This window comes from Bufo bufo, chromosome 11, assembly GCF_905171765.1.
Source record: "Bufo bufo chromosome 11, aBufBuf1.1, whole genome shotgun sequence".
NCBI classification, from domain to species: domain Eukaryota; kingdom Metazoa; phylum Chordata; class Amphibia; order Anura; family Bufonidae; genus Bufo; species Bufo bufo.
This window is the reverse complement of record NC_053399.1, coordinates 21,611,621-21,630,360: the sequence shown is the minus strand read 5'-3', so window position 1 is coordinate 21,630,360 and position 18,740 is coordinate 21,611,621. Positions and strand designations below refer to the sequence as shown.

General features: G+C 44.3%; 1 protein-coding gene and 1 long non-coding RNA gene across 3 annotated transcripts in view; one reads left to right on the top strand and one right to left on the bottom strand.

The window, feature by feature from the left end:
• The window catches only part of LOC120982153 (cholesterol 24-hydroxylase-like), a 66,447-nt gene that overhangs the window by 40,340 nt on the left and 7,367 nt on the right, over positions 1-18,740 (top strand). For both annotated transcript variants that reach the window (XM_040412124.1, XM_040412126.1), the window contains exons 9-15: positions 1,362-1,424; positions 1,875-1,947; positions 2,866-2,950; positions 9,456-9,566; positions 12,173-12,261; positions 12,834-12,900; positions 17,596-17,781. In XM_040412124.1, the coding sequence (XP_040268058.1) occupies positions 1,362-1,424; positions 1,875-1,947; positions 2,866-2,950; positions 9,456-9,566; positions 12,173-12,261; positions 12,834-12,900; positions 17,596-17,736 (629 nt within the window). In that variant the 3' untranslated portion in view covers positions 17,737-17,781. The remainder of the gene's footprint in view (positions 1-1,361; positions 1,425-1,874; positions 1,948-2,865; positions 2,951-9,455; positions 9,567-12,172; positions 12,262-12,833; positions 12,901-17,595; positions 17,782-18,740) is intronic.
• LOC120982160 lies at positions 106-6,083 on the bottom strand. The gene is made up of 3 exons (XR_005774854.1): positions 5,995-6,083; positions 2,998-3,029; positions 106-1,592 (listed from the first exon to the last, which is right to left on the bottom strand). It is a non-coding gene; the product is annotated as an uncharacterized LOC120982160 (long non-coding RNA).

Genomic DNA, 18,740 nt, shown 5'->3' with positions numbered 1-18,740 from the left:
GCTCCTCCTATCACAGCTCAGGAGGCATCTGAAGGATGAAACTGAGCATGTGCGACCATCTCAGTGAGCAGGACAAAGAAATGAGATAAAAAAACAAACAGCAGGTGGCGCTATACAGATAGATTTTATTGATTAACTCAGTGGCTATAAAAAAAATGTAATTACTGGCAGTTACAAAAGAATTCAGATCCAGGCGCTGGTTTGAAAACTGTAGAATATTATTTGTGGGACGACCCCATTTGTTGTGGAAACGGCACCATTCAGTTACAACAAGTCTGCAGCATGTGAATCCACCCTAAGGCTATCTGCACATGGTGCGGCTTTATATGCAGAAAATCTGTATGAAATCTACACCTAAAAATGCACATTAATCCACACTATTTATATCCATTTTGGTGCAGTTTTTAAGCATTTTTTTAATGTAGATTTTCTTTTTATGTAAAAGGTTTTCTGGAATTTCAATATTGATGACCTTACACTTTCTCACGCAGCGGTAAGCAGGTGTAATTACAAGAAGCCGTTCTATTGACTTCTATGGGACGGCTCCTTCCTGCAGAGTGAATGGGATGGCGTCTTGTAATTACACTGCTCACGGCTGCGGTGTCGACAGCAGGTGAACAATGAAAGGAAGGTTGCACTGGCACGGAGAGCTGCCTTCTCTTTAACCAGCTGATCAGCAGGGACGCCGAGTGTTGGATCCCCCGCCCATCTGATATTGATGTCCTATCCTGTGGATAGGTCATCGGTATTAAAATCCCAGAATACCCCCTTTAAGAAACCCATTGAAGTCTATGGTGAAAATCGCTATATCTACAATTGACATGCTGCGCATTTTTTAAATCCGCACGGCAGGTTAAATTCTGTACTTCTTCCAAAATAAGCATCGTGTACACGAGATCTGCCGGTTATACACTTTGCTGGTACTGTATTATGCTGCGGTTTTCCTGCACGGGAATCCGCGCGTAATACAGAAACGTGAGTGAGATTTGCCAAATATCGTGTATGTGCAGAAATTGACCTGCGCTGCAGATTTTAAAGCATGCATGTCCTTTGTGCGATTTCACACCTTATATATAGTGGTTAAATAGGTTGTTAACATAAACCGAAAACCTGCATTAAAACTGCACAAAAAAATGCATCAAAACCGAGATAAATAGTGTGGATTTATGTGCGGCTTTGGTGCAGAATTCATACAGATGTTCTGCATACAAATCGGCACCGTGTGCGGGTACCCTGAAGATGGCATTTCCCAGAATGCAAATCACCAGAGCAAGTTCTGTGCAGACGCTGAACCAGCAGGTAAATGGAGGAATCACCATATACATTTTATAAACGGCCCAGTCTGTTCTTTTGTCTTTCAGAGCAGGAGGACGGGATGGATGATGAGATCATGCTGGACAATTTCATCACATTCTTTATAGCTGGTAAGTAGAGGACGTCTTTGTTTTCCAACCAGGGGGGTCTTAGGGGACTGCACAGTAGCTCAGATGTGAGGGGATGGTTCACAACGCACTTTATATTTGCACCAATAGGATTACAGCTGTTGGCCCAAGTTTAAAAATGAAAGCCGCGCTGCTCGTTAATTTCGGTTCCTATAAAAGAAAAAAAAAGAAAATATTTAGTGGGACACAGACCCCTGAGGTTTGATTCATCATCGAGATCTATGGAAGTTCTATAAATCTACATACTGTCAGCGCCCCCTACTGGTGGATTATGTCACTGATGAAAAGCAAAACTTCACCCTCTAAAATATATATTACGAAATGTTTCCACACTTTAATGTTTGATCTGTTTAAATAAAAAAAATAGAGCTGCAATATAAACCAAAGCTGTAAGAAATTGTTCTGTAGACAGTTTTTGTGTTTCATACACAGGACAAGAGACCACGGCCAATCAGCTGTCATTTACAATGATGGAACTGACGAGACAACCGGAGATCACACAGAGGTGAGGTGCGCACAGGGCCCTACAGCAGCACATGAGAGCAGAGCAGGGTTATATTCACAATAATGGCCGTGTAATGGTCTGGAGAATAATACAGGATGTAACCCAGGATCAGTACAGGATAAGTAATGTAATGTATGTACACAGTGACTGCACCAGCAGAATAGTGAGTGCAGCTCTGGAGAATAATACAGGATGTAACTCACGATCAGTAATGTGTGTACACTGTGACTCCACCAGCAGAATAGTGAGTGCAGCTCTGGAGTATAATACAGGATGTAACTCAGGATCAGTAATGTGTGTACACAGTGACTGCACCAGCAGAATAGTGAGTGCAGCTCTGGAGTAGAATACAGGATGTAACTCAGGATCAGTACAGGATAAGTAATGTATGTACCCAGTGACTGCACCTGCAGAATAGTGAGTGCAGCTCTGGAGTATAATACAGGATGTAACTCAGGATCAGTAATGTAATGTATGTACACAGTGAGTTACATCCTGTATTATACTCCAGAGCTGCACTCACTATTCTGCTCATGGAGTCACTGTGTACATACATTACTTGTGCTGATTATCTTTCTTGCAGTTTGGATAATGTTGGCAGCACACCCCCTATTTACTGTACATATAATAATAATTTTTGCAGCTGCAGAACGGATCTGATCAGCCAACAGGTAAACATTTGGTCCCATGCATTGAACTCTTATGGCAATTGGTTTGTATAGTTTTGGTGGTGACCGGTATAAAGACAGGCTTCCTTTTGAAATGCAGAAAGAAATACAAATGTCTGGAGTTCCTATTCACTTCTATGGGATGGCTCTGCCTGTTCATGTGAATATAATAATATATTGTTAGATATGTGTATACACTATGGCCCTACAGAGGTTCTCTAGTATTGTTATTATTGCCCGTATCTTTCAGATTGCGTCAGGAGATTGATGATGTCATTGGCTTTAAAAAGGATATCAGCTTTGAAGATATATCAAACCTTACATATATGACTCAGGTAACAGCGGCTCAAGGAGGCAGGTGGGCGGCCATGAAAGACTTAACCATAAGTATGTCATAAAATCATATGCACAGCGCTGTGGAAGGAATGGAGCTTTAATAATAAATAATAATAATAATGTAGAAAGGAAATTCATCCATGTGTTATACATTTCCAGAAGGTTTTAATTATAATTTAATATGCATAACAAAAAAAAGAATCTGTAAATCCGGTTTACAATATATAACAGTAATTGTATCATTACACAACATATTATAAATTTGAATCAAGAATAAAGCCATTCCTCTTCTGGTAAGGCCTCATGCACACGACCGTATTTTGTTTCCGTGTCCGATCCGTTTTTTTGTGGATAGGATGCGGACCCATTCATTTCAATGTACTGTGCTGTCCGCATCAGTATGTCCGTTCCGTTGCTCCGCCAAAAAAATAGTGCATGTCCTATTTTTTTCTAGTTTGCGGACAAGCATAGGCATTATTACAATGGATCCGTAAAAAAACGGAACGTCATCCGTTTTTTTGCGGATCCGCAATTTGCGGACTGCAAAACACATACGGTCGTGTGCATGTAGCCTAAGGAGGACACAAGGCACATTCCCACATAACTAACCCACCAAATCTTCCCAACAGACTTATAATACATCTACGCCCATTCGCTCGCGTAGATCACCTTCATTCAGGTGCCACATGTTCTGTACATTGATCTAAAGCATTAGTCTCCATGATAGATTTCCATTGTGCCACAGAAATATCGTCCCAGTCCTCCACCCAGTGTGAAATACATTTATGTGGATTTTTGGCGTAATATATTCCATGATCCATGTGCTTTCCGAATCTGTATGTCTGTTCTGCAAAACGTAGAACATATTCTTAATCTTGCCCACAAAATGCAGTCTACTGACCCTTTTAAGTCAATGGGTCCTCAAAAAACACGGATTCAACGCAGACATCATGCGTATTCAGTGGATCCGTGTTTAGAAGAGCGCAAAATACATAGGTGTGCATGAGGCCTAACAATTCCGGTAGGTCTTTGACTAGTAACAAGCCCTATTATCTCCAGAATACCTCTCCCAGGCGCTAATTTCCTCACAATGGGCCTATGATCAGTATTTCGTCAATTCCCAATATACATTTAACTTCTCTCCACACATCCGCTACAAGCTGCGGTTACGTGTCTGGTAGGGTTCAGCGAATCGAGCTTCTGATCATACGATCAGTTTAGTAATCCTGTTTCTGTACAGTATCTACAATGTATTTGCTCCATGTAGGAAAACTTTTTCTCGTTCGAAGTTGTGCGAGACTTCGGTGAATGACTTCGGTATTCCTATCTGCGGATTTAGAAACATTTTAAAATAGGAATCCGAAGTCTTCGGTACCGAGGTACCCGCCAGCACTGAATCCAACTTTTTGTGTTTTCAAATCCGCAGATAGGAATACCGAAGTCTCTCGTAACTTCAGACGACACAAAGTTTTCCTACACTGAGAAAATACATTGTAAATGCTGTACGGAAATAGCATTACAAACGAAGTTTAACGAATTGACTTCGGATCTATGATCAGAAGCTCAATTTGCTCAACCCTGGTGTCTGGTCATCGAAACGGAACAAACCAGATCTGTCACTAAAAACAATGCAAGTCGATACTGACGGATTCTAAAAAAAACGGATCTGTCACCCATTGAGTGACAGATCTGGTTTGTTCCGTTTTGATTCCACACATCTGCCTCCTAAAGCAGCGGATGCATACATTACCTATGTGTAATCAAAACGGAACCGTTTTGGTCAGGTTTTGAGATCCTTTGCTGCATTTTAAAACCTATTCGTTCCATACTTTAAAGGGGTATTCCAGGATTGTAATACTGATGCTGCATTACTTCTATTAGAACAGCGCTGAGGTGACCCCCTCTGTCTGCTACACAATGGATGGAGCTGTGTAGTCCGGCGTCTCCTTCTGTCACCAGGGCCACAGCTGATCGGTAGGACTGCGGGGTGTCCAACCCTGCTGATCTGTTAGTGATGGCCTCAGGATAGGCCGTCAGTATTAAAGGGGTTCTCCGGCCTAAAACTTTTATTTGCTAAAAAGAACTAACCTGTGGAGGAAGGAGTATTACTAATATACACTGCTCAAAAAAATAAAGGGAACACAAAAATAACACATCCTAGATCTAATTAAATATTCTTCTGAAATACTTTGTTCTTTACATAGTTGAATGTGCTGACAACAAAATCACACAAAAAAAAAAATGGAAATCAATTTTTTTTAACCCATGGAGGTCTGGATTTGGAGTCACCCTCAAAATTAAAGTGGAAAAACACACTACAGGCTGATCCAACTTTGATGTAATGTCCTTAAAACAAGTCAAAATGAGGCTCAGTAGTGTGTGTGGCCTCCACGTGCCTGTATGACCTCCCTACAACGCCTGTGCATGCTCCTGATGAGGTGGCGGACGGTCTCCTGAGGGATCTCCTCCCAGACCTGGACTAAAGCATCTGCCAACTCCTGGACAGTCTGTGGTGCAACGTGACGTTGGTGGATAGAGCGAGACATGATATCCCAGATGTGCTCAATTGGATTCAGGTCTGGGGAACGGGCGGGCCAGTCCATAGCATCAATGCCTTCGTCTTGCAGGAACTGCTGACACACTCCAGCCACATGAGGTCTAGCATTGTCTTGCATTGGGAGGAACCCAGGGCCAACCGCACCAGCATATGGTCTCACAAGGGGTCTGAGGATCTCCTCTCGGTACCTAATGGCAGTCAGGCTACCTCTGGCGAGCACATGGAGGGCTGTGCGGCCCTCCAAAGAAATGCCACCCCACACCATTACTGACCCACCTGCAGAACCACTCCTTTATTGGGGGTGTCTTGCTAATTGCCTATAATTTCCACCTGTTTTCTATCCCATTTGCACAACAGCATGTGAAATTGATTGTCACTCAGTGTTGCTTCCTAAGTGGACAGTTTGATTTCACAGAAGTGTGATTGACTTGGAGTTACATTGTGTTGTTTAAGTGTTCCCTTTATTTTTTTGAGCAGTGTACTTACCTTCCACAGTGCAGCTGTTCTTGCGTTCTGGATCTTGGTCACGTGGTCCCTCTAGCCATCTTTTCTCTTCTTCCGGACGAAGTCCGTCTCCCTGTCTTCCGATCCTCTCTTCCTTTCTCTAGCAGGAGACGGTTCGTCACTAATGACGTCACCGCCTCCTGCTGGAGAAAGCTCCGCCCGGCAGTCTACACAGCGCACTAGGCTGAATGCTAGTGCGCATGCGCAGTACAGCCGTCTGTATCATATGTAAGCGCTGTGCATGTCACAGGGGGCGCTGGATGGCACAAGGGGGGCGCTGGATGGCACAAGGGAGGGCGCAGGATGGCACGAAGGGCTCTGGATGGCACAAGAGGGGCACTGGATGTCACTGTTATTGGGCGATGTCTATGTCGCTGTTATGGGGGCACTGCGGACGTCACAGTTATGGGCGCTTAATATAAGTGATAGGGCTCGTGCACAGAACCGTATCTGTTTTGCGGTCTGCAAGTCGCGGATCCACTAAACGTGGTTACTGTCCGTGTGGGATTCACATTTTTTTTGCAGTCCCATTGAGTTCTATGGGTTTTAGATCTGCATTATGAGGCCCACAGAACTGACACACGGATGTGGAAAGCACAGGGACGTCCTCAGTGTGTTTTTTACATCCGTATGTCAGTTCCAGTAAAAACAGAACATGTCCTATTCTGGTCCTCAAAATGAGCACCTCAAATCCATCGAACTCAATGGGACTGCAAAAATGTGGATCGCAAAATGGATACGGTCGTGTGCATAAGGGTTTAGATACACAGCTCAGCAGAAAGGATCATACAAGATGGGCTTAGATACACATTTTTGTAATGTCAGTGATGGGATTAGATACACCGCTCTGCAGGCTGTATCACACAGGATAGGATTAGATACACATGTGATTTGGATATGATGTGTTTATCACACTCTGGAGATGGTGCGGGCAGAGCCTGTGGATGGTCAGTGATGGGATTAGATACACCGCTCTACAGGCTGTATCACACAGGATAGGATTAGATACACATGTGAGGGCAGAGCCTGTGGACAGTCAGTGATGGGATGTAGACACTGGGTGAGAAGTAGATTCCTGTCTGGGTGAAGAAAGATGGACACAGGAGTTGTAGTGGGTGTGGCTGCTGCAGGCAGAGCAGTGTGGGGGCGTGGCCAGCCTGTGACTCATCTCTGTGCAGTGCAGCCAGGCTTGTGTATCAATAAAGATACGTATTCAACAAAACAAGAAGGGCAGAAAGTAAACAGATCTGCCAGAATAATCTGATGTCTTCTAGGGGGGAAAGAAAGCTCAGACCTGAAAAACACGTATTGGGGGTGTATGTATTCATGGTGAGGGGTCTTAGGAGCATATAAAAAGAATTTAGATTTTGGGACCGGAAAACCTCTATAAAGTGGTCGGCCCATCTCACACATTTGTGGCCTATAGCTAGAATATTCCACCAACGTCAGATAGGTGCGGGTGCCAGAGGTGGTCCCCAAAGAGAACAAGGGCACACTGCACAAGCGCAGCCACCCTCCATTCACTTTTATGGGAGTGCACTCACTTGGCTTTTTTCAGAACTCCCATGGAAGTGAATGGAGCATGTGAGCGCTCTCCTTCACTTTGGGGGCCCTATTCTAGAGGTAGGTGCGAGACCCTGAAGTGAGTCCTAGCGATAGGCCACTAATGTGCGAGATGGGCCGACCCGTTTAAGACCTAAGGTTTATCTTTAATAACGATGGCTGTCTATTCTGCTCCTCCAAATCCCCCCTATATTTCGAGATATGTTTACCCCCCAGGTACTTAAAATGTAAATCCAACGGCAGGATCTGTATATTGGCCATAACATTAGCAAATATTCAATTAGCTTCGAATAAAATGGGTCAAATAGCTTAAAAATAGATACCGCCTTATTCACAGACGTAGAAGTGTTTTCTTAAAAAAAAAAAAAAAAAAAAATAGTAAAAAAAACGCAAACTGACATTTTTTCCTCTACTTGCCCATCCCAAAAACCACATGTATCTATAATTATTAGGGGTGATAACGGACCCTCTAAAGGAAATCTCAGGGAGAGGTTGAGGTGTTACTGGCGCAGTGATGGTCCATAAAACAGAGCGGCCCCATCCATGGTGCGCTGAAAACCGGATTTTCATAAAAATAAGCATTTCTTAGGATTAGAGGAACTCCTTTTCGCAAAAAAAGTATGGTTAGGTTTTGGGGCAGATGCTTACTTGGAAACTGATTTTGGAGGTTACACACAGGAGTGGATCCTAAAAGGTATAAAGGACGGATACGACTTCTATTTTTTGAATTCATTTCTGGCTTTGGCTTCTAAAACTGCATCAGAAAACCTGACCGCGTGGCTGTACCCGGACCCTTCACTGCATTCGTTACAAACCTCAGCTGTTTTTTCCATCAAGACCCGTGAGATGTGGTCTTGGACATTGGGACCAACGCCGGCTGCAATTCACACCCTCTTTCCAGGTTTCAGCAGTTAAAATTTGCACAAATGGAATTTCGTCAAAGAAAATCATCCAGTTGGCTGATGGCGTATCCCTCACTAGAGGCCTATAGATCTAAATGTACCCGAAATATATTTAGAATATTCTAACAGCTTCCCCTCTACATAACTGCCCCTATTAATGAGCACTTAAGTGAAAGCATTGCTGACCTGGAGCCTGTATTACACAGGCCGATTGAGCAAGCGATTGTCAGGAGGGAAGTGTTCCTGCTCGCTAGTGGAGGAGACCGCTGCTATTACATGCAGCAATATCCTCCACAGCATGGAGAGAAGCGATTGCTAATGCCATTGCTTGTCCCCATGCTGTCTAGTGGTTTGCCGGCAGCAGATTGTTTCTCACCATGTAGATGCAATGCACAAAGATTCCCGCACTCCGAGGAGTTATGATGCAGATCATTATTTATTTTCTAGCGGCGACACGCGTGACGTTTCTTCTGTCCAAAGGGACCTTCACCGCAATTGCGTCAGGTAATGAGCACCCGGAGAGTGTGGAATCACACGGGCAGATGCGCATTTATCTGTATGATTCCCTCGCTTACCTTACTCGATCTTTTCCTCTTGTGGCTTTATTGCGGTGAAGGTCCCAGCATAAGAGTGCTAGAATCTTTTTGCATTACCTCCACACATCATACCACCCGACTTCTCCAAAAAACGTGGCCAAATTGGTGTTTCAATGTGAACAATACCATGTGTGAATGTGAACAATACCTCCCAGCAGACCACCAGGACCCCCTGCATTAAGGCAAAGAACCTTTTAATCTGGGTCACATCACCCCTAAGCACAGCAACAGCAGTCACCTTGCCGTACTGCACCACGTGGACAGGCCACAAAACTGTGAATACATTTGCTTAGCAGCACTAGATCCGTACAATGTCCTTGTCTTTTTGTTAATACACATTTATGGCATAAACCAAAAATGTATTTTCCTATCTGGCTTCTAGGTGCTGAAGGAATCTCTGCGCATGTACCCACCCGGCCCAGGGACATCCCGTTATGCAAAGGACGATACCATCATCGAAGGGATCAGGATACCAGGAGGCGTGACACTGGCGGTGAGTTATATTTAGTGACCCCCCCCCCCCCCCCATACATATGGCAGAGTCAGCTGTAGATATGAGATCCAACTAGATCGATACGGGAGGCACTGTTAGGCCTCTAGGCTCTAGCACACGACCATTCCGTTTTTTGCAGTCTGCAAATTGCGAATCCGCAAAACACTGAAGCCGCCCGTGTGCCTTCTGCAATTAACGGAACAGGCGGTCCATTGTAGAAATGCCTATTCTTGTCCGCAAAACGGACAAGAAAGGGACATGTTATATTTTTTTTGCGGGGCTACGGAACGGAGCAACAGATGCGGACAGCACACGGAGTGCTGTCCGCATCTTTTGCGGCCCCATTGAAGTGAATGGGTCCGCATCTGAGCCACAAAAACTGCGGCACGGATGCGGACCAGAACAACGGTCGTGTGCATGAGGCCTTATGTTCACGCCTGAAGAAGATCACCACAGTCACTGATCACTCCCATCATTCATGTCTCCTGGACCCGGAGCTTCAGTATGTATAATCCAGGTGGCTTCACACTGTAAGGCCTCTTTCACACAACTTTTTTTTTTCTTTCCGTTTACGGGCCGTTTTTTGCGTTCCGTATACGTTCACTTCAATGGTTCCGCAAAAAAACCGGAATGTACTCCGTATGCATTCGATTTCCGTTCTGTTGAAAGTTAGAACATGTCCTATTATTGCCCGCAAATCACGTTCTGTGGCTCCATTCGAGTCAATGGGTCCGCAAAAAAAATGGAACACATACAGAAATGCATCCGTATGTCTTCTGTATCCATTCCGTTTTTCCGGAACCATCTATTGAAAATGTTATGCCCAGCCCAATTTTTTCTATGTAATTACTGTATACTGTATATGCCATACGGAAAAACGGAACAGAAAAATGGAACAGAAACGGAAACAAACGGATCCGTGAAAAACGGACCGCAAAACACTGAAAAAGCCATACGATCGTGTGAAAGAGGCCTAAAGCCTCATTTTCATGTCCGTGCTCAAATCCGTGAAAAGGTGGTCAGTGAAGGATCCGTGTTTCACAGACACTGTGCAGCTGAAAAATAATTTTCCAAGCATCTCTTCCTAATGATCCGTAAAACAGGGATGGCATCTGTGGTTTTCACGGACCCGTAGACTATAATGGGTGTGATGGATCCATGGACAAAATAGAGCATGGTTCGGTGCTAAAACCATGGACTGTGGTAAAACACGGATGTGTGAGTACACACGTTAAATGGGTACGCGTACGGGTCCGTGAAGAACATGTAGAGCACGCGTCCGTGGAACACTGAGGTATGAATGAGGCTTAATAGTCTAGTATGTCTCATTACCACTTACAGGCTGCAAATGATAGACTTGAACGATGGGAGTGATCGCTCCTCTTTTTTTTTGGAAGGGGGGGGGGGGACAGAGAAAGTGAAAGTAACTTGTGTTTTAAACCTAGTAACGTTGTTATAATGTCTGTTCATTGGCAAATTGTAGCTTTTGTGTAATAGCACTATTTGTGTGGACACAGCAGTGCCATCTCCCAGAAGGCATTGACAAAGTGCCACAGTCACAGTAAACAGCCATAGGCCGCCATTATTGCTAGGGTAACAGGAAACTGCCGTAGGCCGCCATCATTGATATGGTAGCTATTACTGCTATGGCCGCTATTGTGTGTCTGATTTCCACACTTGGGCCTGTGTGCATGGGCTGAAATAAAGACACCCCCTTCCTCTAGGATTATAGACATGAGATATATGATGAAACACAGGGGGGTAACTGGAAGCGGCTGGGGCTCTAGCAGTCTACTCCAGCTCCATGTAAAAGTAGAGGTAAATGCATACTGTCAGATCGCATAAATATACAACTACGTCGTCATGTGTTCCCTTAGATCCAATTCCCGACTGCTCGTTGACTGTGTATGTCTGGGCGATCGTCCGTCCTCTCTGAATAGATGTTTTAAAATTCCTACAGATCCCCCCCCATCCTGTCTCTAGACAGCTGAGGAAACTGCGGATCCGCAAAACATGGATCCATGCCTATTCTTGTCTGAGATTGTGGACAAGAATAGGACATGCTCTATATTATTCGGAACAGAACTACGGATGTGGAACATCTTTTGCGGCCCTATTGAAATGAATGGGTCCGCCAAATTGTGGGATGGATGCGCACCCGACCATACGGCTTTCTCTGCAACTGCTGCGCCATCTGGACAGGACCAGGCAGCGAAAACTTGATCTTGTCAAAGTGCAGACAAAGCAGAGCCTCTGGGTGTAATGGTAACGCCCCCGTTGCTCCTAGAGGCTCATTTGCATATATAGCAAAACCTCATTTTTCTCAGCAATGCGGGCACATAGGAACATGGGACCAACACAGATGTCTTCAGCTGCCAAGTGCACAGGTAACAGGTCAGCCAGTGTCCTAGGGACAAAACTGCTGACAGATGCCCTTTAAATGTTGTTATTTTTTTTGTCATTCTCAGTGTTAAATTTGTTATGTGCCATCATTTTGCATCTGATTATTTTCGCTGATGGTCACATGACCAGTTAATCCGAGGGGGAGGTTTTAACCCCATTGACTCCATCTTTACACTTCAGTTCCTTCTCTCTCTTTCTTCCAGTTTAACACCTACGTCATGGGACGAATGGAAAAGTTCTTTCCAGATCCTTACAAGTTTGATCCGGAAAGATTTCACCCATCGGCTCCCAAGTGAGTAAAATAGAGAATATATACAATAGGTGGCGAGGAAGGGGGGGGGGGGGGGGGGGAGCGTACGTCGACAGATCTGACGCCAGAGACAGAAGATTCCCTCCCACCAGAAATGTCGCATTGCATCTGAGATCACAGTGATTTTCACCGGGGGCCATGTAAGGAGCATACACACCGGGATATCTGCAGTGACGTTCCTCCTGTGAATATGTCATAAGGGTATGGCCACATGTGGTGGATATGATGTGGATTTTCCGCTACAGCGGTGTATCCAGAAATCCGCAGCAGCAGCAAAGTGGATGAGATTTTAAAAAAATTACACTATTTGGTGTGGAATTGTGGCAGATATTTCCCACTGCGGCCCCCCATCCTATGGGACCTACCCTAAATGTCTGAGTCGGGAATACCCATTTAGCCCTTTGTTCTCCTGGACGTATACAGACCGCAGCCTCCACCACATTAAATGTCATCAGATATGATGCAGTCTTGTTCCTCCGCTCCTATTTTGACAGTGATATGATGGGAAGGTTTTGTGTCAACCATTTACTATGGGATTGTTGTCTCTCTTTCAGGCCATACTACTGCTACTTCCCTTTTGCTCTGGGTCCTCGCTCCTGTCTTGGTCAGGTATTCTCCCAGGTAGGTCACCTGTAAACCATGCAGGAATTTCTCAGTTCCTCTGCCTCTCCACGGCCACAGACCAGATTTTCAAACAACTCGTTGGTTAAGTGGATTTTCCGTTTTAGAGCTCATGCACACAAGCGTATTTTCTTTCCGTGTCCGTTCCGTTTTTTGTGGACCGTATACGGAACTATCCATTTCAATAGGTCAGCAAAAAACACGGAAGTCCACATTATGCACAAGGATAAGACTGTTCTATTATGGCCAAGCTGTTCCATACCGCAAAATATGGAATGCAAAACGGACGTCATCCTTATTTTTTGCGGACTGCAAAATACATACAGTCGTGTTCATGAGCCCTTCAGCTAAGAAAGCTTAAAGGGGTTGTTCAGTCCTGGGGACCATTTCTGCAGACCCTCCCAGCATGGCTGGACCCGAGGTGGGAATCACACTTGACTGATCCCTGCCGCTGCGTTTAAAGGGGTATTCCCATCAGCAGTTTTCATACTTACCTGTGGCGAGCGCGATGTTCACTTCCTGGATTCGGCTGGGCTTGATTGACGTCTTCTCCCGGCCGGGCTTGCGCAGAAGATTTCCTCCCGGCCGGGCCGCACAATGTCCTGAACGCGCACGCGCCTAGGTGACTTATTCCTGGCCTGCATAGTACAGAGCCGGCATGCGCGTTCGCGGCTCTGTACTATACTGGCCAGGAAGAAGTCATCATGGCGCATGCGTGGCAGCGTGCGCGTTCAGGACATTGCGCAGCCCGGCCGGGAGAAAGTCTTCTGCGCAAGCGCGGCCACAGGATTCGACAGGCGAGAGGTGGCCGTAACCAGGGGAGACGAAAGACAACAATCAGGTAAGAGGGGACTTATTTTCTCAAAGGGTGGGAATTGGATAATAAAATGTATTTCCAAAAATGATCACTGTCAAATCATTAACAGATTTAACAGTGATCATTGTGATGGGAATACCCCTTTTAAGCTCCATTGCTCCCATGCCCAGTGTTGCAGGTCTTGGATCTCTCCCGCATGATACGTGGGTGACATGTCACTGCTGCAGCTACGTGACCTACTTGATGTGGACACGGGAAGACCCGGGACCTGCAGAGCCCGCACACAGTGGCGGGGATTAGGTAAGTGTGATTCCTTTGGTGGCTCGGCCACGCTGGGGAGTCTGCAGAAAAGGTTCCCCGGGGTGAATAACACCTTTATTCAGTGCATGCTCTGCGCACAGTATCCGTCGCTGCTTAGCTCACACAGCGGGGATACACTGGGGCAGAGTTACTAATCCTATGTAATACTAATAGCAGAGAATTAGCGGGGATCAGAAGGGCACGTGCTTCCTAATGATATAGTCCACAGCAGCAATGGATCCAAACTGACTATTGATAACATTCTCATAAAGCGCGTTTCTGGGCTCACAGGTTAATAGAGACAGTAGATAAAATTAGACAAGTACAAATGACAGTTTTAAAGCGCAAAAGGCGGCAAAAACACACCATGCGGCGAGCTTCCCTTCCATTAATAAAATGTGATTACATATAGATCAATACATATATCATCAGATAAAAACATATACAGCGGTCCCTCAAGTTACCATAGTGATGGGTTCCAGGATGACCATTGTAATTGGTTCCAAAGCCCTAAAATGTCATCCAAGATAAGAGAAAAATGAAGATTTAAGAAAAATAAGCAGATAACTAAAACAGATAACACAAGTCCTTACATATAACAGTCAGGAATAGCTTCTAACTAGCAACTAATCCGCTATTTCACCAGAGAAGTGACCTTGGTTGGTTGGCTCTGAGGCGGAGACCTTGTAAGTTGAGTCTGGTTTCACCTTACGATGGGTCAGAAAAGACCATTGTATCCTGAGGGATGACTGATATATATATCGCAGCAGGCACGTATACTCCTCAGTATCAGATGGAGTGTCACTCCTGTACAGTGTCCTAGTTACTAAGTAACCGGAAGGTTAGACAACAGGTGAAGGTGCGCATGCGCCTCATGATCTCGCTGCTAGGGCCGCTTACTGTCAAGGTAACTAGAGCTCCAGACATCGGTTTGGGGGTGCGCATGCGCCTCATGATCTTGGCGAGGGCTCCCCGTCAGGACAGCTTACTGTCTATGAGCGGTGGAGAGGAAGGGGGGAGAAAGCATGTGCCATACAAGTGGGGCGCGTGGCATCGCCAACCAAGCCTGTCCTGCTGTGGTGCCTACAGGGATCTGCATATGAAGACCATTAGTGCTATAGGAATGGTTTAGCTATCACCGTAGTTGTCAAAGGGGGAGATTTATTGCCCTGCGCCTGATTTCTGGCAAAAAGAAAAGTTGTAAATCTTGTGTTTGCGAATTTTTAGACACCATTGCCAAGTGCCCTCATGCAGGGCAAGGGTGAGGGCGTGACTAGAGGCCTGGACAAATTTATCTTCATTTTCGCCAGTTTTCTGGTACAAATGAAGACCGAAATCAGACCTGCTGTAGATTTTTGTTTAGGCTGACGGACTGCCAGAGGATGACCCTAATATATGATGAGACGTGCACCTCGTCATAAATTAGGCGCATCGTCTATCATCACATGCGGATATCAAGACCAGAATAAGCTGCTTTCTGTATGAAAAAGAGGGGTTGTAAAAATATAAAACAAAGATATCGGTACAGAATTATTTGGTCTCCCATCTTTTCTATAGATATATAAAACAATCATAGTATATAGAACCACTACTGAATGTAACAAAATATATATATCTAAAAAATATTCATTGAATATAATTACAAATGAAGAGCAATACATACAGTATATGCAAATATAAAGAAATGTATAATATATTAAATGTAAAAATATATAATAATGTATGTTAAATAATAAATATATAATAAAAATGTATAGTACATGTTAAACACCATACAGAAATATTCATGGGGAAAATATACTGCTAGGGACATGTCCGTTCTCGGCACGGCCGCGGCTGTGAGCCGTTGCTCCCGATTCTCAGCACTGCCTCCCAGTGTATAGGAGTCAGAAAGGGTGAGGCTACTTGCGGGTTTTCGGCGTGCCAAAATTCCACCAAAAAAGCCACTGTGCGAACTTCCCTTAAGAAATGGTTATCTAAACATGCATTAGGCTGCCTTCAAACATGGCAGATTTTGATGCAGAAGATTTCTGTGAAGTCACTTTCATTCATCTGAATAGGGCTTGCAGAAATCCATGTGCATGCTGCCCAAACTGCTCCATTCAGATGGAAATCTTCTGTGTGTGAAGGCGCCCACACACACACACACACACACACACACAATTGCGATTTGTCCCCGTTTTCCATCTTACCCGTGTGCGTTTTAATTATTACGTAGAGAAATGTTTTGGATCTTCAAGTTACATTGTCTATAGCTGTGTAGTCTAAAGGATAGCCTCGAGGGCAACTTTTAGCCTTTTTTCAATCAAAAATATTTCTAGCGCCGATTGCGGCGCAAAGGTTATTTCCACTGCAATCTGCAACTTTTCCCTGTGCAGTCACTGTGTACATACATTACATATCCTGTACTGATCCAGAGTTATATCCTGTATTATACTCCAGAGCTGCACTCAGTGACTGCACCAGCAGAATAGTGAGTGCAGCTCTGGAGTATAATGCAGGATGTAACTCAGGATCAGTACAGGATAAGTAATGTATGTACACAGTGACTGCACCAGCAGAATAGTGAGTGCAGCTCTGGAGTATAATACAGGATGTAACTCAGGATCAGTACAGGATAAGTAATGTAATGTATGTACACAGTAACTGCACCAGCAGAATAGTGAGTGCAGCTCTGGAGTAGAATACAGGATGTAACTCAGGACCAGTACAGGATAAGTAATGTAATGTATGTACACAGTGACTCCACCAGCAGAATAGTGAGTGCAGCTCTGGAGTATAATACAGGATGTAACTCAGGATCAGTACAGGATAAGTAATGTATGTGCACAGTGACTGCACCAGCAGAATAGTGAGTGCAGCTCTGGAGTATAATACAGGATGTAACTCAGTATCAGTACAGGATAAGTAATGTATGTGCACAGTGACTGCACCAGCAGAATAGTGAGTGCAGCTCTGGAGTATAATACAGGATGTAACTCAGTATCAGTACAGGATAAGTAATGTATGTACACAGTGACTGCACCAGCAGAATAGTGTGTACATATATTACTTATCCTGTACTGATCCTGAGTTACATCCTGTATTATACTCCAGAGCTGCACTCACTATTCTGCTGGTGCAGTCACTGTGTACATACATTACTTATCCTGTACTGATCCTGAGTTACATCCTGTATTATACTCCAGAGCTGCACTCACTATTCTGCTGGTGCAGTCACTGTGTACATACATTACTTATCCTGTACTGATCCTGAGTTACATCCTGTATTATACTCCAGAGCTGCACTCACTATTCTGCTGGTGCAGTCACTGTGTACATACATTACTTATCCTGTACTGATCCTGAGTTACCTCCTGTATTATACTCCAGAGCTGCGCTCACTATTCTGCTGGTGCAGTCACTGTGTACATACATTACTTATCCTGTACTGATCCTGAGTTACATCCTGTATTATACTCCAGAGCTGCACTCACTATTCTGCTGGTTGTTATAAGAAATGGTCGCACTCCTTGCAGGACGGGATGGATATTGTGGGCACAATAACCGATTCTAACCTTTCTTTTCTCTTTCTGCAGCTGGAAGCCAGGGTTGTGTTGAGTAAATTACTGCAGAGATATGAGTTTGAGTTGGTCCCTGGTCAGTCCTTTGAGCTGATGGATACTGGAACTCTGAGGCCCCGAGATGGTGTCGTCTGCACCCTGAGACCCCGCAAGTAGCTTCTGCGTGGCAGTGATGGATGAGAATGACTGCTTCTGTCAGCGGTAAATACTCTTGCTTCTTGTTCTAGGGAAAAATACCAATAATAGAATAAATTAATAATTTGACTTTGTTAAAGGGGTTGCACTGACCTCCGACAGCAAGCAAGGCTGTTTCCATAACTCAGGATTTACGGACGCAGCTCGGCCAACTCAGATGGCCACTTAGTCCGTTCTCGCTATGGAAACTGCAAGATGGGACACCCCTTTAATGATTACTTGTGGAAGGGGTCTTGTAAGGTCAGGCCCACAGACCCCAATGTTCAAAAGTTCTATGTAATTTCTGTAACTTTTATTTCTTACCACTTTCAGTATCTCTCCTTGCTGTTAGTGACTAGACAGATTTTTGAGAAGTAAAAAAGAAGTCCTAGTTACAATGTATCAGCACAGGTAAGTGATTATTAGCCCGAAGGCTAATAAGGACTGTAGAAACATTGTTTAGAATCATACACTGCAACAAACCCTCAGCTGTGTGCAGGACTGATGGTGACTGTGTCAATACCCAGTTCTGACACATCTCCAAAAAAACAAACAAAAAAACTCAACTACTACTGTATACCCCTCAGCTGGGTCAATGACCCCTCATCACTTCAGAGGGCCAAGTGCTGGGGAAGTCACACCCTGGAACAGGAGGGAGTGAGCCTAAAACCTGGCTTTAATACCCATAAAAAACCTGGCTATAATAATACCCCAAAAAAACATTCTTATAGTAATACCCAAAAAACATTCTTATAGTACCCATAAAAAACTTGCCTATAATAATACCCATAAAAACATGGCTATAATAAACAGGTAAAAGCTTAGCTATAATAAACATCCCTTTACTCTAGTAATACTTAAAAAACATTCCTTTAATACCCATTAAAAACGCAAATAATACCACACAAAACTTTCCCATAAAACCTGGCTGTAATAAACATCCAAAACATGCCTACAATAATACCCACAAAAAAACATTCCTATAA